This window comes from Schistocerca cancellata, chromosome 9 (assembly GCF_023864275.1).
Source record: "Schistocerca cancellata isolate TAMUIC-IGC-003103 chromosome 9, iqSchCanc2.1, whole genome shotgun sequence".
Classification (NCBI taxonomy): Eukaryota; Metazoa; Arthropoda; class Insecta; order Orthoptera; family Acrididae; genus Schistocerca; species Schistocerca cancellata.
In genome coordinates this window covers 183,410,427-183,433,860 of record NC_064634.1, presented here as the reverse complement: position 1 = coordinate 183,433,860, position 23,434 = coordinate 183,410,427, and the positions used below count along the sequence as shown (strand labels likewise).

The 23,434-nt window shown below is 42.9% G+C and overlaps 1 protein-coding gene across 1 annotated transcript in view; it reads left to right on the top strand.

Moving 5' to 3' along the window:
- The window catches only part of LOC126100865 (hydroxyproline dehydrogenase-like), a 163,707-nt gene that overhangs the window by 112,672 nt on the left and 27,601 nt on the right, over window positions 1–23,434 (top strand). The window contains exon 7 of the mRNA XM_049911532.1: window positions 8,893–9,053. Within this exon, the coding sequence (XP_049767489.1) occupies window positions 8,893–9,053 (161 nt within the window). The remainder of the gene's footprint in view (window positions 1–8,892; window positions 9,054–23,434) is intronic.

The following is a 23,434-nucleotide window of genomic DNA, read 5'->3' as shown; positions in this document are numbered from 1 at the left end:
CCAAGCCGATAATCAAGTTCCTCCCACACTCGGCGCAGCATGTCCCCATCAATGAGTTCGAAAGCATCGTTGATGCGAGCTCGCAGTTCTGGCACGTTTCTTGGTAGAGGAGGTTTAAACACTGAATCTTTCACATAACCCCACAGAAAGAAATCGCATGGGGTTAAGTCGGGAGAGCGTGGAGGCCATGACATGAATTGCTGATCATGATCTCCCCCACGACCGATCCATCGGTTTTCCAATCTCCTGTTTGAGAAATGCCGAACATCATGATGGAAGTGCGGTGGAGCACCATCCTGTTGAAAGATGAAGTCGGCGCTGTCGGTCTCCAGTTGTGGCTTGAGCCAATTTTCCAGCATGTCCAGATACACGTGCCCTGTAACGTTTTTTTTCGCAGAAGAAAAAGGGGCCGTAAACTTTAAACCGTGAGATTGCACAAAACACGTTAACTTTTGGTGAATTGCGAATTTGCTGCACGAATGCGTGAGGATTCTCTACCGCCCAGATTCGCACATTGTGTCTGTTCACTTCATCATTAACAAAAAATTTTGCTTCATCACTGAAAACAAGTTTCGCACTGAACGCATCCTCTTCCATGAGCTGTTGCAACCGCGCCGGAAATTCAAAGCGTTTGACTTTGTCATCGGGTGTCAGGGCTTGTAGCAGTTGTAAACGGTAAGGCTTCTGCTTTAGCCTTTTCCGTAAGATTTTCCAAACCGTCGGCTGTGGTACGTTTAGCTCCCTGCTTGCTTTATTCGTCGACTTCCGCGGGCTACGCGTGAAACTTGCCCGCACGCGTTCAACCGTTTCTTCGCTCACTGCAGGACGACCCGTTGATTTCCCCTTACAGAGGCATCCAGAAGCTTTAAACTGCACATACCATCGCCGAATGGAGTTAGCAGTTTGTGGATCCTTGTTGAACTTCGTCCTGAAGTGTCGTTGCACTGTTATGACTGACTGATGTGAGTGCATTTCAAGCACGACATACGCTTTCTCGGCTCCTGTCGCCATTTTGTCTCACTGCGCTTTCGAGCGCTCTGGAGGCAGAAACCTGAAGTGCGGCTTCAGCCGAACAAAACTTTATGAGTTTTTCCACGTTCCTGTAGTGTGTCGTGACCATATGTCAATGAATGGAGCTACAGTGAATTTATGAAATCGCTTCAATCATTTGTAATACCCCTGTACACGATGGCTGCGACAAGTGGAACATCAGCGACCTTGGCGGGTTAATGTATGGTGCGGCATTATGGGAGGAAGGATAATTGGCCCCCATTTTATCGATGGCAATCTAGATGGTTCAATGTATGCTAATTTCCTATGTAATGTTCTATCGATGTTACTACAAGATGTTTCACTGCATGACAGAATGGAGATGTACTTCCAACATGATGGATGTCCGGCACATAGGTCGCGTGCGGTTGAAGCGGTACTGAATAGCATATTTCATGACTTTCGTGACAGGTGGAGTGGTAGTCGAAACAGCATACCATGGCCCGCACGTTCACTGGATCTGACCTCCCCGGATTTCTTTCTGTGGGGAAAGTTGAAGGATATTTGCTATCGTGATCCACCGACAACGCCTGACAATATGCGTCAGCGCATTGTCAATGCATGTGCGAACATTACGGAAGGCGAACTACTCGCTGTTGAGAGGAATGTCGTTACACGTATTGCCAAATGCAATGAGGTTGACGGACATCATTTTGAGCATTTATTCCATTAATGTGGTGTTTACAGGTAATCACGCTGAAACAGCATGCATTGTCAGAAATGATAAGTTCACAAAGGTACATGTATCACATTGGAACAACCGAAATAAAATGTTCAAACGTACCTACGTTCTGTATTTTAATTTAAAAAACCTACCTGTTACCAAGTGTTCGTCTAAAATTGTGAGCCATATGTTTGTGACTATTACAGCGCCATCTATCACAAAGCGAAAAAAGTTGTCCAACTAAAACATTCACATTTCTTTACGTACTACTCGAATAGGTAATAAAAAATGGGGGTTCCTATTTTTAAAAAACGCAGTTGGTAGCGCCATCTAGCGGGCCAACCATAGCGCCATCTGATTTCTCCCTTCAAGCTAGACAAGTTTCGTTCTTTGTAGTTCTTTCGTTTGACGCTTGTTTCGTGAGGTATTTGGCCCGGTCACGATCAGTGGACCACCCTGTATATACTGAAAGGGGTAGAAATGCAGACCTTTTTGTATGTGGTACCTCAATATGTTCGCACATCTGTGTGTTGGTTGCTTTTTCTCTGAGCTGAACAATCCTAAAAGCCCGTCGCGTACACAGTAATAACTGCACCGTTAACTGGATTACATCTATCAGTATAGAATAACCATTTTGCGTCCACACTTCAACACTCGATCTGCTGGCCAGATGAAAGTATGGACTAATGTCTTGATGTTGCTACATCTACTTGGAGGTTCTACCCAACCTAAAAACGCACGACCTGTAATTATTAGTCTGAAAATGACGTAAATAGTGACGTAATCTTGTTCAGTACACAGCCCTCAGTCACTTAATCTGTTACACCCTGTATATACAGGATGAGTCGTCAGGCACTTTTTCTGTGGCGTTTTCGTTTTGGCTATGAGTTGCTGGAGTCATACCAAACAAATACTGCTAATGTCTCTCATGCGACTCCCAGTGTCCATGGAAATCGTCGGTCGGTTTGTGTGCCGTTACAAACAAAACGATTTTCAAAACGGAATTTTGTGTTCCCTTCCAATAGAGCGGTCCCAGGTTAAGTCTTGTACGATATTTGTTTTATCGTTGTGTATAAACAGGGACATTCGAACGTAGAATTCCGCTTTAGAAATAATTTTGTTTGTAAGGCGAAACAGATTAATATTTTCTATCCACTCTGGATGTCGCATGAGACATGATTGAGCAGTATTTGTTTCGCTACACACTCAAAAAATGAAATTGCAAATATCTGGCGAAACACCAGAGAGAATGGATCTGACGACTGTTACGTCAGGGAAAGAATAGGATGCTACTCGCCACTTGGAGGTATTTCATTGGAGACAAGCATAATGAAAAAGACTTCTAAAGTATTTAGGCATATTTTCCAAAGCAGGAAATACATAAGCACAAGCTATAATATATCTGGCTTTACAGCCATCATATTGAGGTACAAGAAGCTCCTCTTACAGAGGTTGAGAACGCAGCAGTGGCAATACGATGTAATGCGCTGTGGGGTACCGATGACAGTTGGTTTGTTCGGTACGGATATCGCGAGAAAGACCACCTATATTGTGGTCCTTCTCTGCGACTGGCTGCTGCATTCAGAACCTGCGCGCCAAAATCTTCTTTTATTAATATTAGGAAAACTAAACAGAGTATTTAGTTGCATTTCAGATTAAAGCATCTCTCAATAGCGTACTATCGTTCCATTATTTCACAAGTATTAATAACAGCAGAACGATAAAAAACTACTAAACTAAAAGGCAGACGAAGAACTTCGGTGATCTTCGGATCGCGCCTAACGTGGATGGTAGGCAACGTGGTTTGGTTGTAAGATCAGAGCTGGTTGGGAAGCCTTGGAGGATAGTTGAGAACAGTGTGACAGTAATTACGGAAATACGTAGTTCATTACTTTGTTGAAGAATGGAAGCCGGCCGGAGTGGCTGTGCGGTTCTGGGCGCTACAGTCTGGAACCGAGCGACCGCTCCGGTCGCAGGTTCGAATCCTGCCTCGGGCATGGATGTGTGTGATGTCCTTAGGTTAGTTATGTTTAATTAGTTCTAAGTTCTAGGCGACTGATGACCTCCGAAGTTAAGTCGCATAGTGCTCAGAGCCATTTGAACCATTTTTGAAGAATGGAAATTATTTGTGACTCTGAAGTGGAATGTAATTGTGGAGTTTCTCGTGTTCTGCCAATAAAAAGCGAATGGGATTCCATATAAACAAACTAATTGGAAATTTAATTATTACATAATATCAGTTCCTTGCTAAGAGTTTCTTACAGCCTCAAGATAACGGATTCACGACCTCGTTCTGTTTTCTGCGCAGGGGACAACTGTTGTAGAAACCTGCGGGTTGGTGGACATTTATTACAACTTACGCAATCCACTCAGGGCGGCAGAAGAAATAGGCACTCGCGTGTACTACAATCTCAGTAACAAATGAGATCAGTGACACGTCATCTGTGGTAACACAGAGGAGGTATGAAGGAGAGAAATTTTAGATGGAAGGGGTTCATCATAAGCGTGTGCGTATCTGCCTCTCTCCCTCAACCTCTCTTTTTCAACTTGCCGGAACAAACTTTGTCTGGATGCCTAAATATTTTAGCAGTCTGTTTCAGTGTGCCCGTCTGTGACTCAGTGCATCCTCTATCCGATGAGTTGCAATGTATCCTTTCTGTTTTGCTGTTGTTACATACTAGACTAATATATTTTATATACATATTGTGTGTGTTTGTGTCAGGCGTAATATAACTCGTTCTCTTGAAATGAGATACATGTCTTATACTGCATGTTTTGATAATACAGAATATTAGGCGAAGGAAAAGGTTCTCTTTGAACCCATTATGAAATGAAGAAGGAACATTATTCGAAAAAACAAAGTTGCAATGTACCATAACACAAAATAGTGTGTTCAGTGCACTGTTCAATAACGTGTAGACCATCCACGAACACTCAGGCACTCTTGAATGCAGAGGGACATGCTCAGTACCAACTCACTGAAGGCCCCCTGAGACCTATTGTCCCTCTCGTCAATGGCAGCAGTCCAGAAAGCTTCAATCGTTAATGGAGGATGTTGCCGACTACAGATTGCTCCTTTGAGCAAGATCCATGTATATTCTACGCAGTCCATGTCTAGTGAACATGATGGCCAATCCGTTCTTCGGATCCCGCACCCTGCCAGATACCGACACACACTGCGAGCAAGATGAGGTCGGGCGTTATCATACTGTAGTGTGAACCCTTCCCCTACTGTCTCTGCGAAACCACTGACTATGGGTCGAAGAATGTTGTTTTCATACACTGCAGCAGTCATGTTGCTCGTTTCAATTAACGAGTGTGTGCGGCGGCCATGCATACACTATGTGAACAAAAGCATCCGGACACCCCAAAAACATCCGTTTTTCATATTAGGTGCATTGTGCTGCCACCTACTGCCAGCTACTCCATATCAGCGTCCACAGTAGTCATTAGACATCGTTAGAGAGCAGAATGAGGCGCTCCGCGTAACATACGGATTTCGAACGTGTTCAGATCCCTAGGTCCACTGTTTCCGATGTGATAGTGAAGTGGAAACTTAAAGGGACACGCACAGCACAAATGTGTACAGGCCGACCTCGTATGTGGGCTGACAGAGACTGCCGACAGTTGAAGAGGGTCGTAATGTGTAATAGGCAGACATCTATCCAGAACATCACACAGGAATTTCAAACTGCATCTGTATCCACTGCAAGTACTGTGACAGTTAGGCGGGTGGTGAGAAAACTTGGATTTCGTGGTCAAGCGGCTGCTCATAAGCCACACATCAAGCCGGTAAATGCCAAACGAAGCCTCGCTTGGTGTAAGGGGCGTAAACATTGGACGATTGGACAGTGGAAAAACGTTGTGTGGAGTGTCGAATCACGGTACACAATGTGGCGATCCGATGGCATGGTGTGGGTATGACGAATGCCCGGTGAACGTCATCTACCACCGTGTGTAGTGCCAACAGTAAAATTCGGAGGCGGTGGTATTATGGTGTGGTCATGTTTTTCATGGTGTCTTGAAGGGAGGATATAAGATGAACATCAACAAAAGCAAAACGAGGATAATGGAATGTAGTCGAATTAAGTCGGGTGATGTTGAGGGTATTAGATTAGGAAATGAGACACTTAAAGTAGTAAAGGAGTTTTGCTATTTGGGGAGCAAAATAACTGATGATGGTCGAAGTAGAGAGGATATAAAATGTAGACTGGCAATGGCAAGGAAAGCGTTTCTGAAGAAGAGAAATTTGTTAACATCGAGTATAGATTTAAGTGTCAGGAAGTCATTTCTGAAAGTATTTGTATGGAGTGTAGCCATGTATGGAAGTGAAACATGGACGGTAAATAGTTTGGATAAGAAGAGAATAGAAGCTTTCGAAATGTGGTGCTACAGAAGAATGCTGAAGATTAGATGGGTAGATCACATAACTAATGAGGAAGTATTGAATAGGATTGGGGAGAAGAGAAGTTTGTGGCACAACTTGACCAGAAGAAGGGATCGGTTGGTAGGACATGTTCTGAGGCATCAAGGGATCACCAATTTAGTATTGGAGGGCAGCGTGGAGGGTAAAAATCGTAGGGGGAGACCAAGAGATGAATACACTAAGCAGATTCAGAAGGATGTAGGTTGCAGTAGGTACTGGGAGATGAAGAAGCTTGCACAGGATAGAGTAGCATGGAGAGCTGCATCAAACCAGTCTCAGGACTGAAGACCATAACAACAACAACATGTTTTTCATGAAGGTGGGCTTGCACCCCTTGTTGTTTTGCTTGGCTCTATCACAGCACAGGCCTACACTGATGTTTTAAGCACCTTCTTGCTTCCCACTGTTGAAGAGCAATTCGGGGATGGCGACTGCATCTTTCAACACGATCGAGCGCCTGTTCGTAACGCACGGCCTGTGGCGGAGTGGTTACACGACAATAACATCCCTGCAATGGACTGGCCTGCACAGAGTCCTGACCTGAATCCTGCAGAACATCTTTGGGATGTTTTCGAACGCCAGGCAACACCTACCGAAATCGATACCTCTCCTCAGTGCAGTATTCCGCGAAGAGTGGGCTGCCATTCCCCAAGAAAGCTTCGAGCACTTGATTGAACGTATGCCTGCAAGAGAGGAAGCTGTCATCAAGGCTAAGGGTGGGCCAACACCATATTGAATTCCAGCGTTACCGATGGAGGGCGCCACGAACCTGTCATTTTCAGCCAGGTGTCTGTACGCTTTGGATCACTTAGTGTATCTGGCCAGAATACGATTGAGCCACCGGATTGTTGGTGACGTTCCACAGTCACTGAGGGATGATTGCGTTCTCCTTTTCGCCTCCATATGTGAACAGAGCTGTCGTCAGGATGCAAACCTATTCGCAATTTGTGAATAGCGTTTTAGTAACCCTTGTGGCTTCTCGAAGCTCGTTTCGAAGAGCAGTCACTATGTTTATATGGTGTCTCCGTACAGATATAATTACGTACCGGTCCTGAGCTGCTGTCGCGTCTGCGGCCTTCGTGATGCCGTTCTGACACTGAATACGTTTCCTGGAACTTTTTCCACAGTCTGGAAACAACAGTTTGATTAATGTGAAAAATATTCGCAACGTCAACTTGTTTTAGCTTTGTTCCATCAATGTGATGATTTTGATACAGTCCGGCATGGAGAATCTGTTCCGAGTTATTGTGCATCACTACGAGGCACACGGACAACTGTGCATTCACAAGAACTCAGCTCTTGTGTACCGTCTTTGTTTACAAGTCGTTCAAATGGCTCTAAGCACTATGGGACTTAACATCTGGGGTCATCAGTCCCCTACACTTAGAACTACTTAAACCTAACTAATCTAAGGACATGACACACATCCATACCCGAAGTAGGATTCGAACCTGCGACCGTAGCAGCAGCGCGGTTCCGGACTGAAGCGCCTAGAACCGCACGGCCAAATCGGCCGGCTTACAATCCGTGGCTGTACGGACCCTGATGAGGCAGAATGGCATCGGCGAACAAGTTCGCATTATGTGAAGGCCTTGCTGTCCCGGTTCCCGTAAGGTCACCGAAGTTATGCTGTGTATGACATGGTTAGTACTACTGCACAACAAGAGTGGCGCATTGTCAGAATATCGTCCATGTTCCGGGTTTATTGCAGACAGTTCTGCTGTGGTTTGGACAACATATACATCGCTGTGTATGTCAGATAGTGCAGCAACAGGAAACGTACTCCAATGTTGATATACCCGATACGGTATGAGACAGTGTGAACTGTCGGCTAGTTAGAATGATAAACAGCGGAAACTAATGATAAGTCCAATGCTGGATTTTCAGTGTACCAGTACCACTATTCTTGAACTCTATATCACAAGGACCAGAGGACATCACCTCGAACGGTCAAATACTAAGGACGCGAAAGTAATTAGCTCATTGCTTTCGTATCTCGTTATGTAAAAAATCGACGAAAGAAAGCGCAGGACTACTGTTACTGACGTTCTCGCGTGAAGGACGTCTTACCATATTTTCTCAGATAAAGTCAGAAAACTTTGAACATACCCTTAGTTATTCGTTCTTGCAGCAGAGGGCGCACCCATTTGCTTGGTCATTTTAATCTGTGCAGTCCCAAAAATTACTACGACTGGACTTCTGCGTCCATCTCGCAGCTCACTGAACAATAAAAGTGACGAGCCCAGATCTGGCTGCTCTCTTAAGTTGGCAGTTTTGTTGCTCCTGGTGCTTAATGCCTAGTGCTTAGTGCTTAAGAGGCCATTTACCCGATGTATGCCGATTCACGGCGAACCACAGAGAACAAGACATTTCTGTCGTCCGACCTACGGTTCCGCTATATTGCTCCAGCCATTTTCCATCTACTCTTACGTCTGAAGAAATTACTATCTGGTCAACATTTTAACAGTAGCCAAAAGGTACAGACAGCTGTCACACAATAATTAAAATCAAAGGCAGCAGATTTCTAAGGCACCAAATTTTATTCCACGGTAATAAATAATCTCATTACGTGCTGCGACTGTATCGATAAACTGCCCAACGACTGCTGTATAACGTTCGAATAAATCATTTTAGGCAGCTGTTTCTATTAACAGCACTAGGGAAACTTACGCTCTGATTTACTCTAGTAACATGTCCGACCTTTTTCTCTCCACAATTTTCACTTAAATCTTCTTCTTGTTGGAATTTAAAGGGCGCCTCTGACATGCTCTCACAAGAACTTAAAATACTGGAAGAGCTTGGAGCATGTTTCGCAGCAAAACTCGTCCGAGGCGCTTACTTGGAAAAGGAGAGGCAGCAGCCTGTCCCATTAACCTGCGAATCATATGAGGCCACAGGAATCAATTACTGCAAGTAAGTACATTTTCCCTAGTACTCGATCTAATTTTTATAATTATACAGGCTGTAGTAGAATTATTTTTATTATTTTGTGCACACTGCTTTTGGGCACAGGGCTGCTGCAACTGTTGTTATAATATGTATGTATATCTTATAAGTTGATAATGGCGTAGGGGTCGTATCCGATGTTGTTAATGAATACTTTTTAGTAAAACTGAATCTGCCTTTTGATAAAATAAAAGAAACCGGACAAGTATGAGAAGAACAAGTGCCCTGGGGGTTCTGCACAAACTTAATCATGTAAAGTGTAAACTTTCACGGCCGGAATTATCACAATTAATAAAATATTCCGGGCTATTATGCCGTGGTCGAAGGGATTTCCACTTTAAAACCCGACGTTTCGTCCCCAACTGCGGAGGACTTGTCAAGAAGGATCGTAGCTTTGTCGAATGTCCAGTTCACACCCTGGCTCGCTACTGACTACAGCAAAATTTCGCTTCCGGGAACGTCCCGCGCAGTGGCGTGACGTCACATGTTTCAAATACGCGATCGCAATTGGCCCTTGTCGACTGCCGCCGTCAGCTGTTACTATCATCCCATGGTGGAAGATTGATACACATCTTCTTCAGCAGCGAAATCCAAATTTCATTCAGTTTCACGCCCTCCTCCTTCCTATTGAAATTCCTGGGATGTTTCATAGTTCACAATAAAGGATGACAGCCTTTATTGTGAAGAACTTTAACAGTTGCTGCCGCAGCCATGTTTAAAATCATGAAAAATGTTTCATAGTCTCGTGGCCTCTCTGTATAGCCTTTCGTGGTATCCTCTTGTGGCTGCCAGTACTTGAGTCCTATCAAAATGAATGTGGTGGTCTCCTGGCTGTGAAGCATGTTCCGCAACAGCTGATCTTTCAGTCTCCCCTCTCCTGCAATTGCCCTTATGCTCTTCTAGTCGTTTTTTGGCAGTTCTTTCTGTAGTACTCAGTACATCGCCCCACAACTACACGGAATCCTATAAATTCCAGCTTTTTCCAGCGATGGCGAGAATCCTTGGTCAATTTTAAATGATCACGTATCTTCCGTGTGGGTGTGTAAATTACCGCGATGTTCAGCTTTTTCAAGATTTTTTCTACGCGCTCAGTCACGTCCTTAATGAATGGCAGGAAAACTTTCGAGTTCACCGGCGCTTGAGCATCACTATGATTTCTACACGGTGGTCTTAACGCTCTTTTCACCTCGGCGAGCAGGTCGCAGTGGCCGAGCGGTTCTAGGCGCTTCAGTCTGGAACGGCGCGACCGCTACGGTCGCAGGTTCGAATCCTGCCTTGGGCAGGATGTGTGTGATGTCCTTAGGTTAGTTAGGTTTAAGTAGTTCTAAGTTCTAGGGGACTGATGACCTCAGATGTTAAGTCCCATAGTGCTCAGAGCCATTTGAACCACCTCGGCGAAGGAATAACCATTCTTAAGCAATGTATTGTTGAGATGTTTTAATTCTGCCTCAAGCAGCTGTGGTTCACAGATTTTCCTTGCTGTATCCGCCAACGCTTTTATGAAACTTAATTATGTTTACTAGTATCGCCTGTGGCCGACATTACACCACCTGTGTATGAGTCATTCCACGTCAATTCAAATCAGTAAAGTAACATTTTCAACCTGACCATCTCAGATTTATTTCAAATTTGGTGCATTCAATGGCACAGATAAGAGATGGAAAAATACCAATTTGCAGATGTGTATTACAACTGTGAAGAAAGTTACAGGTCTGGAAAGTTTGGAATATTTGCTAAATTTACATGCGCCTGTCACGTCATAAATGACTGTAATTCTGGTTCTAATTCAGTTACAGCAATGAAACTGACCTTGAATATCTCAAAACACCCCGTCTTTAATTTTTTTGAAAAATATATTTAATTGCTCCAGTATGGTACTATAAATATGGTAAATATCAAGATGACACACCAAAGGCATCATGCACAAAAAATTATTTTGTCAATTTAAGTACACCATCAACATGCAGTAAGCAGCTATGTATCCAGTTTTTTTCTATAACACCAGCCAATAGCAGTTACTTTTATTCAGACCAGTTGTTTAATATTTCTAGCTGTGAACATCCAATGAGAGACACTTTTATTTCAACCAACCAACATTAGCCTGTTTTAGTGAACAGCGAATCAGACAGACTCTTATTTCAACTAGTCACCATTAGTCCACTGATCTCTATATATTATGCAAATTTTGTTTTATGTGTTTTACAGCTGTGGCTTGTTTAACAAAGTGCAGTGTAAATGCGTCATAATGTAATATTTGGTAAAAATGCATTTCAAGTCAAAATTTTATTGTTGCAATCCGTTTAGGGAGGAAGGTCATGCAAGAGTGCAAAAGAATTTAAGGAATGTTCAGGAGTGGATGATAAACAAATATCCTAATGTATTGTTAGGTGGAAAAATTTGCAGTAGATGTAGAAAAACAATATCGCAAAACCCAACAATCGCTGCAGATGTTGCCTCATTTGTGCCAGGTACTTCCAGAGAAGATTTAAGTGAAGATGAAGTAGCATCAGATCTGGCACTCGATGCCTTAAATAGTAGCCTTCAGTATTTAGGTGAATCTCCTGTGAAGAAAAAGACGCTTCAGAGTGAGAAAAAGTACCCAAAGCAAAAATTGAAAAAATAGCCTCTGGCACAACAGGGAAAAGAAGAGAGTGAAAATGGAGAAAGTGAAGTTATTACCCAGCTGAAAGATAAGTTTCACAATTCAGACCGTATGTGCGACAAAATACAAACTCTAACTGTACTTCCAAACAGTTGCCGGCCAGAGTGGCCGAGCGGTTCTGGGCGCTACAGTCTGGAACCGCGCGACCGCTACGGTCGCAGGTTCGAATGCTGCCTCGGGCATGGATGTGTGTGATGTCTTTCGGTTAGTTAAGTTTAAGTAGTTCTAAGTTCTAGGAGACTTATGACCACAACAGTTGAGTCCCATAGTGCTCAGAGCCATTTGAACCAATCCAAACAGTTGGAGTATAAGGAAAACTATGAAAGAATTGTCTGCTTCAGATTACATGGTACTGAGAGCAAAACAGTAGCAGAACATGGTATATTAGTGACACCAAATCCAAAGCCAGGTAAGACATTATGTGAGAAAACTGTTCAGTGTGGGCCGGCCGCGGTGGCCGTGCGGTTCTGGCGCTGCAGTCCGGAACCGCGAGGCTGCTACGGTCGCAGGTTCGAATCCTGCCTCGGGTATGGGTGTGTGTGATGTCCTTAGGTTAGTTAGGTTTAAGTAGTTCTAAGTTTTAGGGGACTTATGACCTAAGATGTTGAGTCCCATAGTGCTCAGAGCCATTTTTTTTTTTTTTTGTTCAGTGTGGCGTGATTTTTACTGTGATCATGACGTGAGCCGTATGACGCCAGGAAGAAAATACTTTGTGTCTGTGAAGGAAAATGGAATTAACGGTACATAAACAAAAGCAGCTAGTGTTGCACAACCTTAAGGAACTGTATGCGTATTTCAAACATAAATACCTAGTTATAAATATTGGTTTCTCCAAATTTTGTGAGTTGCGGCCAAAGCATTGTGTTCGTGCCAATGTCAGTGCAACCCATGCTGTTTGTGTGAATTTCAAGTTAATGATTGAAGGTTGTAAACTTAAAGCACTAACAAAGAGTGAAGAATACACATTACCATCATACAAGCACTGTGTAGCATTTGTTACATGTACTCCTGCACTACCAGCATGTTTCTTAGGTTCATGTCCCTATTGTCCAGACGTGACAAGACTACCTGATTATTTGTATGGTCTGTTTGGTGAGCACTGCATTGATGAAAGTGCATATAAGTGTTGGTTAACTACAGGCGGGGTAGTTCTAGAGGCTATAACAAAGTTAACAGATGATTTCATTGAGGTGTTTGCATCGAGGTTACAACAGCTCCTACAGCACTCATTTATCTCCCAGCAGCAGTCACGTTTCTGTAAAATCACTAAAGGTCTCAAAGTAAATGAGTTTCTTGTTCTTTGTGACTGCAGAAAATTACTCCTTCACCATTCAGGATGCGGTACAAGGATTCCACTGGAATAATTCACAGGCTGCAATTCAACCATTTGTAGCTTACTACAGAGACTCAAGCACTAATGAAATACGACTGCCTTCAGCATGATACAGTGCGTGTTTATTCTTTCCAGACAAATTTCATCAATTTCTTAAAATCTAACCCGGGCCCTTAGGATTGACAGTCTGTCGCGCTGACGACTCAGTTACCGGGGGCGGACCCAATGAACAATGTTAGGTACTCGAACAATCTGTGTTGGCTCGGAAGGCTTCGTTACTATGATGTTTTGTTTACCACTGCTGACAACAGCATTGTGCATCAGTTGTGCATTGGAGATGCGTTATTGCAAATAAGCCATCCGCAACATTTAAACATGAAAGCCCCTAGAATGAGACTTTACGAAACGCTGTTACTTTCACAGCTCATTTCTACAATAGCACAAGATCGGTACGCGGGTTAGAAGTTGGTAGCAGTGCGAGAGAAAAGGGAAACTTTCATCATATGCGTTTTCTGATGTCTACTTCCTTTGACCTCTCTCAGCGGTACGTACACACCATTTCTTTGTTCACACCTATGGCTATGAACCTTTCGAATTATGTAAGTTTCATTAGCCTCCTTGTATAATTAATATTAAAAATTGGTACTTCAATTTTCGATGTTCGCGTGTTTAACAAAAAAATGGTTCAAATGGCTCTGAGCACTATGGGACGCAACTGCTGAGGTCATTAGTCCCCTAGAACTTAGAACTAGTTAAACCTAACTAACCTAAGGACATCACAAACATCCATGCCCGAGGCAGGATTCGAACCTGCGACCGTAGCGGTCTTGCGGTTCCAGACTGCAGCGCCTTTAACCGCACGGCCACTTCGACCGGCCCGCGTGTTTAACATTATGACAGATAATAATAGTAACAATAATAATAATAATAATAATTGTTATTGTTATTATTATTATTATTTCGTGTGGTTAAGTGGCCAGGTGCAAGTCTTCCTATTGGATGCCACTTCGGCGACTTGCGTGTCCCCAACCTTCCCGAGTTATCCGACCTGGGAAAGTGGACCCATAATTTACTGTGAAATCGAACCCACATGTTGCTTCTGGCGATTTCTCACATCAGTGAGAGGTGAAGGATAGGTTAAAACGAAGACTGGAAAATCTGTCGTCCGACGAGGTTCGATCTCGCGAACTCACGGTTGACAGACAAATGTTTTACTGGTTTTTTCCCCTTCATTTTGTTTGTCATTGTCCTCTTCATTTGATCTGGGCGAACGTCACACGACACTCCTAGTTCATCATTGAATACTCCACTCAGTTTTTTATTTATTTATTTTTTTTCCAACGGGCTGAGCTAACGGGCCGGCTTAGACGGCCACGCGCGACACGCATGATCACTCAGTTTGTTAGTATCAAAACATGTGGCGTATATAGCCGTATCGTTCGATTGCATTGACTTGAAAGAGTAAATTATTTACGCCTCCAGGAGACCGTAGATCTTAGGATTTGACATAAATTTGAACTTAACGTACTTTAAAAAGAATTACTTTTACATACTTTAGAAACGGATTGCTAAAGCCAAAACAATAAAAAAACGTCCATACAAACTTATGCTTTAAAACCTTTAATTATAATCGCATATAGAAAACGCTGTAAAAGAGACGAAACTTAATGGACATCCTGTGGTAACTAATTTTGGCAGAATACCTCAAATAATAAATTCAGATAACTACAGGAAATCACCCAGCCTTATAGCTTAAATAGTGAAGCAAACAGAGAGAGAATCTCTAAGTGTAATAAAAGCCTACCCCTTCGACAAGATACAACACGGAAAAAATAATAATATCCCAGAACATATAACTAAGACAGAACAACAAAGTAATGAGACCGCAAGCATAATACACTTCGTAAACTTGGATAATTAGACGCAGATCTCTAATTAAAAATATAAAAAACCTAGAAAGAAATATTCTCAAATAATTGTTTGACCAATCTGCATATGTGGAATTTGGAAGCACAGGAAATCTCAGGAGTTACAACAGAATATTGAGAAATATTTCTGACACTTTCCTAAAGAGATGATTCAATTTTTACGGTCAAATTTTCAGGAAAAATTACGCCCGGATAGCCGCGCACCACAGCACGCCGCTTCCGGGGTTCGAGGAAGTGCGCCGGTCCCGATTCGAATCTACCGGGTGGTTTAACGACGAGTGCCCGTGTCAGCGAGCCTGGATGAGGTTTTTAGGCAGTTTTCCACACGCGACTAGGTGAATACCGAGGTGGTACCAAACGTCCCGCCTCTCGGTTGAACGATTCGCAAATATTTAGAAAACGTTCGCCCAATTTCACGCGGAGAACGCTAGACCCAGGCAGGAAGGGTGAAGGGGGGGGGGGGGGGGGGTGCCAACAGGAAGGGCATTTGGTCACCCTCTACCACTAACACAGCCAAATGGAAAAATTAACACCTGTATATACGAAATAAAGGTCAGTAAAAAGGTCAAATTTTTCAGAATGAATTGTCAAGCTGACAATAAAAAAACGTCCATACAAACTTATGCTTTAAAACCTTTAATTATAATCGCATATAGAAAACGCTGTAAAAGAGACGAAACTTAATGGACATCCTGTGGTAACTAATTTTGGCAGAATACCTCAAATAATAAATTCAGATAACTACAGGAAATTCATCTCAAGGAATGTTACGAACAGTTGGCTGCTTGAATCTGAAAGAGTTCTCCAGGAAATTAGCATCACAGATGAGATGGGACAGGACAGACCTGTATTCATAACACTTGGCGCGAATCATCAATATTTTATTGACACCCACTTACATAGGGAGATCATTGTAATACAACAAGGAAAATCAGTTCGCACGGGATTGCTGATGGGTTCGTTATCCCAGGCGCTGTTCGAAAGTGGAACGGTAGAGGAATAGTGTGAAAGTGGTTCGATGAAATCTCTGCCAGGTATTTAAGTGTGAATCGCAGCATAGTCATGTAGATTTAGATGTAGACATCAATTTGGAGACAAACCGAGAATTGGAATCATAAGAGCATGGACATACGAACGGAAGCGAAACTTCAGATAAGATATGAAAGTACGTATTTCGAAGAAGAAGAAATGAAACTCATCAGCTAAACAAGTTTCTCGGTTGAAACTTCCTGGCAGATTAAAATTGTGTGCCGGACCGAGACTCAAACTCGGGTCATTTGGCTTTCGCGGCCAAGTGCTCCACCGTCATTGTCTGGCACAAAGTTTTAATCTGCCAGGAAGTTTCTTATCAGCGCACATTCCGCTGCAGAGAGAAAATTTCATTCAGAGTTTCTCGGTTGTACATATCCATGTAACAATAAATGTAAATATACTAATTCCTAATAAACGTTTAAAACGTACTCTTCATCCTTTCACACACGCAAGCGTTCGCACCCGCTCAAACACCGCTGGGTGTCATCGATGCTTTCATAGATTTCCATGACACGTTAATGAGGCAGCGCCTCTGTGTTGTGGGCGTCTGCTGCATAAACCAACAGTTTAAGATGGCATCGCCTATAATTATCCTATGGTTAGAGATGGGAGGAATATGCAGGCAATGTAATTAGTCCATCCCTACACATCCATCTGCTATGGTAGATATCACACATTGCTTCTAGAGAAATGTGACTGAAATGTGTCAGTTTCATGATATCGGGATCAAATATGGATGATATGGAGTGAGTCATGTTTGTGAGTATGGCTATGTGGTGACCATTTATCGGCTACTAGTCGACACACTAACTGATATGTAAAGTGAATTACCATATCACTCTTTAGTACTGCGTATGTGGTGATACATTTAAATTCTGCTTCTTTTAATACACCTGTTACCAGATTTTGATACATGATTGTCTACAGAATAGAAGGAATTGTTCCAGAGAAGTGAATTTAGACTATGTATATTTAAAATGTGCTTTAGAACCTGTCTGACATATCATTTGGCAAATGATTTTTTTAGCTGCACATTCAACTCTTTTTCTGAGCCATTGACTTCTTTAAGGAGGAGTAATAAAGATCCTTTCTCCTTCTAGTGTTGTAGGTACGATTGTAGACGAACACCACATACTGTTCCCTTCGCTCTCTTTTGAACAATCAGTGATTTCACAGTGATGAGTTAATGCAGAAAATTATGCCCTAAGACATTAATAATTGGAATTGCGTAAAATTTTTTACAAAATTGATTTCAACCTTTATAAAACTAGCAATTATACGAAGAGAAAAAGCTATTGATTGTTTCGGCATCTCAACAGTATACGAGGGTTGGTACTTAAATAGTGGCAACTATTTATTCACAACCGATACAAAAGCGTTACATGTGTGCACCTGTTACTGTCCTTCAAAGTAGTCACCAGCGTTGTGTAGAACCCGTTGCCAGCGATGTGGAAGGCGTAGTATACCGTTAGCAGAGCCTGTTCTGTTGATGGTGCGAATGGAGCGGTCTACTGCCTGTCGAATCTCTGGAACAGTTAGGAATCAAATAGAAGTCACAAGGACTTGAAGTCCGGGGAGTATGGTGGATGGTACAGTACTTGCACAAAATGATGGGTGGGTTGCGCAGAAAGTGTCGCCGCTTCTTTCGCAAAGCTGGTCGCAGGTGATGCTCCAAAAACGATCAGTAATACTGTGCACTGATGGTCTGCCGTGGAGGAACACAATCCTTTAGGATAACACCGTCACTGTCGTACACGAGAATCACCATAACTTACACCATACACGTACAGGGTTATTACAAATGATTGAAGCGATTTCACAGCTCTACAATAACTTTATTATTTGAGATATTTTCACAATGTTTTGCACACACATGCAAAAACTCAAAAAGTTTTTTAGGCATTCACAAATGTTCGATATGTGCCCCTTTAGTGATTCGGCAGACACTAAGCCGATAATCAAGTTCCTCCCACACTCGGCGCAGCATGTCCCGATCAATGAGTTTGAAAGCATCGTTGATGCGAGCTCGCAGTTCTGGCACGTTTCTTGGTAGAGGAGGTTTAAACACTGAATCTTTCACATAACCCCACAGAAAGAAATCGCATGAGGTTAAGTCGGGAGAGCGTGGAGGCCATGACATGAATTGCTCACCATGATCTCCACCACGACCGATCCATCGGTTTACCAATTTCCTGTTTAAGAAATGCCTTTTCCGTAAGATTTTCCAAACCGTCGGCTGTGGTACGTTTAGCTCCCTCCTTGCTTTATTCGTCGACTTCCGCGGGCTACGCGTGAAACTTGCCCGCAAGCGTTCAACCGTTTCTTCGCTCACTGCAGGACGACCCGTTGATTTCCCCTTACAGAGGCATCCAGAAGCTTTAAACTGCGCATACCATCGCCGAATGGAGTTAGCAGTTTGTGGATGTTTGTTGAACTTCGTCCTGAAGTGTCGTTGCACTGTTATGACCGACTGATGTGAGTGCATTTCAAGCACGACATACGCTTTCTCGGCTCCTGTCGCCATTTTGTCTCATTGCGCTCTCGAGCGCTCTGGCGGCAGAAACCTAAAGTGCGGCTTCAGCCGAACAAAACTTTATGAGTTTTTCTACGTATCTGTAGTGTGTCGTGACCATATGTCAATGAATGGAGCTACAGTGAATTTATGAAATCGCTTCAATCATTTGTAATAGCCCTGTACTTTCGACTTCCGCGGCGACCCACAATGACGCCATTCGTTGGATTGGCGTTTCAATTTTGGCTCATACGATGTGGCCCATGTCTCATCCAGTGTTACGATACGGCGTAAGAAAGCCTCTCCTTCGCGCTCATAGCACTCCAAGTGCGCCTGAGCAGCGTCATAACGCATCCATTTCTGCATTTTCGTCAAGTCATGCGGAACCCATCGTGATGCAATTCTTCGCATGCCCAGGCGTTCCTTCGGGATGCGAAGCACAATCGTATGCTCTAATCCGATGTCGCGGGCGAGCTCGTGAATCGTATGGCGTCGATCACTGTCTACTAACATGGCAACAGCATGCACTACTTCTTCAGAGGCGCTAGGACGACCTGCCCGATGCATGTCTGCCACATTTTGCCGACCTTCGTTAAAGGCTTTTACCCAACGTGCCACTGTTCTGTACGGCAATGCCGATTCCCCGCACGCCTCTTGAAGACCTTGATGACAATGTCGTGCTGTGTGACCATGGCACATTCAATCTTACTCCAACTCCGTTGTTCCTGTTTCGAAAACATAGTGACACCTTTACGTTAGACAGCTCACGAGTTTCCCTCGATTGTGCGCACGCCGGTGACGTGGAACGGGCTAGTCCATTTGCTCGAAGGTAGGTATGTTAACAACGTGTGCTATCAGCGACAATAGTAGATTCCATTGCATAATATCTCTGCAGCAGTGTTGCCACTATTTAAGTTCCAACCTACATATTATTTCTACTGCAGAAACAACAGTTCCAAAATCCTGTTCATAAAATTCATAAAACACCTAAGAATTAAGAGGCAAATTAGTGGTCTGGCAAAAATGCGGCTTAGTTTGAAATTCCTCAGTAACAGAAATTATTATAAAAATGCATTATTTCTTAAAATATATTCATGGAAAACGTGGCTGACAAGACACCACCATGACACACTGTATTTGTTAGACAAAGTCTGTACGACCGATACAGAGCTCATTTGGCACGGAAACTTCGTAAGAGCGAGTATAACTTACAGTTTTCTGAATTTTCTGTAATTACTAGATTTATAAATTCATGCTTCTCCAACGCAAACTACCTCAGACAAACCTATATAAACAGTCTAGATGGCTGGCTCGCAAAATACAACTACATTGAACGTAACTATAGTATCGAAGACCTCCATATTCATTAAATATACATGCCTTTGAGAGATTGTTATGCGTCCGTAGAAAGGTACAGTCGATTTGAAGCCTGTGTTTTGGATGCCAATGATTGTCCGAACTCTGATATTTGTTTGCCTTACCTTCTGACTACCGTCGTTGCTCCATGCCCCGACTGCATTTCCCGGTATCCTTAAGATTCTCTTACGAGACAGACACTTTAATGTTATTCACGGCTCGCCACGTTTCAAACCAACGCTAAATAAATGCGTCGGCCGCTGCAGAGACCTCTGTATTGTTTACAACTGCGCCACATTGCGATGTGCTGTTTGCTCTGAGAGTTATACGGTAAATAATCGCCGCACAATTAAGGAAACCAACCATCCTGCGATAATACACACTAAGACACAAAAAAAGACGCATTACGAAGTAATTATCCGAATGGGACGGAAATCGGTAGAAGTGATGTACATGTATAGACAAACAAATAATGATTTCAATTTTAGGAAAAAAATACACGATTTATTCAAGAAAAAGAGCTTCGCAAATTGAGTAAGTTAACAAGGTCGTCCTCTGTCCCTTACGCAAATGGTTATTCGGCTTGGCATTGATTGACAGAGTTGTTAGCTCTCCTCCTGAGGTATACCATGCCAAATTCTATCCAACTGACACATTAGATCGTTAAAATCCCGAGCTGATTATAGGGTTCTGCCCGTAATGCTCCAGATGTTCTCAACTGAGGAGATATGTGGCGACCTTGCTGGCCAACGCAGGATTTGACAAGCACGAAGACATGCTGCTGAAAATCTCGCCGTGTGAGAGCGGGCACTATTCGCTTAAACGTAACGCCTAGATCGCATGCCATGAAGGCAACAAAATGGGGCATAGAGTATTGTCTACCTACTGCTGTGCTGTAAGGGTGTCGCGGTTGACAACCAAAGAGGTCCCACTATGAAATTAAATGGTATCCCAGACCATCACTTCTGGTTGTCGGGCCATGTCTGTGGGCGACTCTCAGGTTGGTATCTCACCACTATCCGAGCCGTCTCTAGACATGTCTTCACTGGTCGTCGGGGCTCCATTCGAAGCGGGACTCCAGTGAGATTCCACGCCGAATGTGCCCGGCACCACAGCAGATGGGCTTGTTTGTATACAGTGATGAGTGGTAGTCAGCACCAGGAACGCTGAGTTCAGCCCCCTTTTGCGAGCGGCATGTTAACGGTCAACACCAGCTGCACGTCGGATCAATGATAATGATGAATCCAGGGCTGTGAGTGCCTCTCTCACGATTGCTCGGCCCTCTCGTTCTGTTGTCCCTCTGTGTGGACCGCTTCCTTCTTGATGCTGTGCTCCATCATAGTTCGCCCATTCCTGCTAACACTGTTGAATTGTGGCATCGCTCCTATTCATATGTCGAGCGATTCGCCATCAACTCCAACAGGCTTCCAGCTTCTACATATCCTCTCTCAAATGCGGACATCTATGTATATTGCTCAAACGCCTGCCTGCGAGGCATAGTTACTGTGCGGCTGAGTGCACAAGGTGAAATACGCAACCACTTTATGCCGTGGTATCGACACGTTCCCTCTTTACCATCCTAGCTGGATGTGCGGTTAAATTGGTCTACAGCGTAACATATGCATCCATCGGCCGCCAAAGTTTACAGTTCTGCATTTCCGTCGATACCTATATCAGTATCAATTTGTGACCAATTTGCGTAGTCCCTTAGTGGTGCGTCGTTTTTGTGTGTGTTAGTGTTGTAGGGATGTACCTAGCCTGGGACGACCGAAGCGGTGCAGCTGGGGTTTCGTATTTAATTAAAATGTACCTTGAGTCGTGTGCAGTATTTGTTATGTGCAATGATGCAGGGACCAATAGGTGTTACAGATATGGGTAAATTCGGGAAAAATTTTTAAAGTTATGTTCTGCTTCACCAAAGTGTTGAAAATAAAATGCTGTTTTTTAGTTTTTGTTACTTAGTTTAATATTTGGATACAAGTGAGAGGAGAGCAACCAGAGTAATGGTGTAATGTGATGTTTGTGTATGTCAGAGGAAAGGGAGTGGGAGACTGGCTGTGAAAGACAGTGTGTGGGCGATGTTTCGTCGAACTGGGAATGTGGTGAAGAGAGGTGGTCTTGTACGTGGGGTATTGGACCCTAGTTTATATGTTGTACTTGCCCAGGGTCCCCATGACTGTATTTAGGCCCCTGAGGGCAAGTTTCAGTTCATTCCTCATAATATATGCTAGGAGGACTTATGACTTAACCATCAGCCAGCTGCAATTCCTGCCCAGATGTTACTGTTAAACTGTTCCTTGCATCTACCTTGAATTGTAGGATGAGGATTTACATACACTCACAAACGCCTTGGGAGTTCATGCAAATGCAGAAGCAAATGGAGAACATTATGAAAATTTGTCATAATTTTCTGGCTTGATAACTAGGTCTTTCATTAATTACTGAAAAACGAGATTTTGAATTATATTTTAATTCAGACTTTTTCTTCCTTTAGTATGAGAAATACACCTGACTCCTCTCATCCCTCCCCACTCCACAACTTCTAGAAAAATTCCTGATATATTCCATACATTACCTGTGACATTCATACGAAACCTGCTTTACTTGAGTGAATGTTCTTTCATTAGCTCTTATAAAACGTGTCGTGCATGGATTTTCCTGTAAAACAAAACATATTTTGAATATGAAAATTCTTTATTAGTACTGTAAGGTAATTAAAATTAGTTATTGGTTCATTCTTTTTTACAATGAATCAGAAATTGTGTACTGGATATATTAAGCTTTTACAAGTATAGTTTTTCAAGTTTATCGTTTTCTCATCTTTGCCATTTACTTGGAAATGAATATCATAATAAAAGTTGCAAAAGCAGACGGTAATAACATCCAGAAAAAAAAAATTTTTGTAGCATCGGTAGTTTAAGAATCGTTTTAATAACAATTGAAAATGAAACATGTAATGACAAAAATAAATTTGGTATAAAATGATACCGAATATTAAGTGAGTGCCTTTTTGACAGAATGTTCCTTGGATAAGGCGAATGCAGCAGAGCAGACAGAGAGAAAGAGTATTGCAGATTAACATCTTGTCCCTATTTTAGCCATTAGATATGTCATGTAGGTTAGTGGCAGAAAGGACATTGAACGTTTAGGTCGTGACCTGTTTACAGAACAGTCCTGGCAGTAGCTTGAAGTGATTTATCGAAATCGCATCAGAATATGTCTAACTGCAGACTACGCTATGGAAACGATCACTGTTAGACAATGTATAATTTATCTGTTACTGATGGAGCATATGTGAGATCATGAAACCTGTAAGTGCCACTCTTGGATACTTTAACCATCAAGCGATTACTGGTAACTTACGAATTTTCCAATTTTGGCGAATACTGAATGGAAAACTAACTGTGGTTTTCGTGCAGTATTCATAGACGAACTGGCAACCATGCTTAAAACTTTTGCTCAGTGCATTGTGGATACACATGTCCAACAGTAATTGTAACAGATGATGTTACACTCACAGTTAAT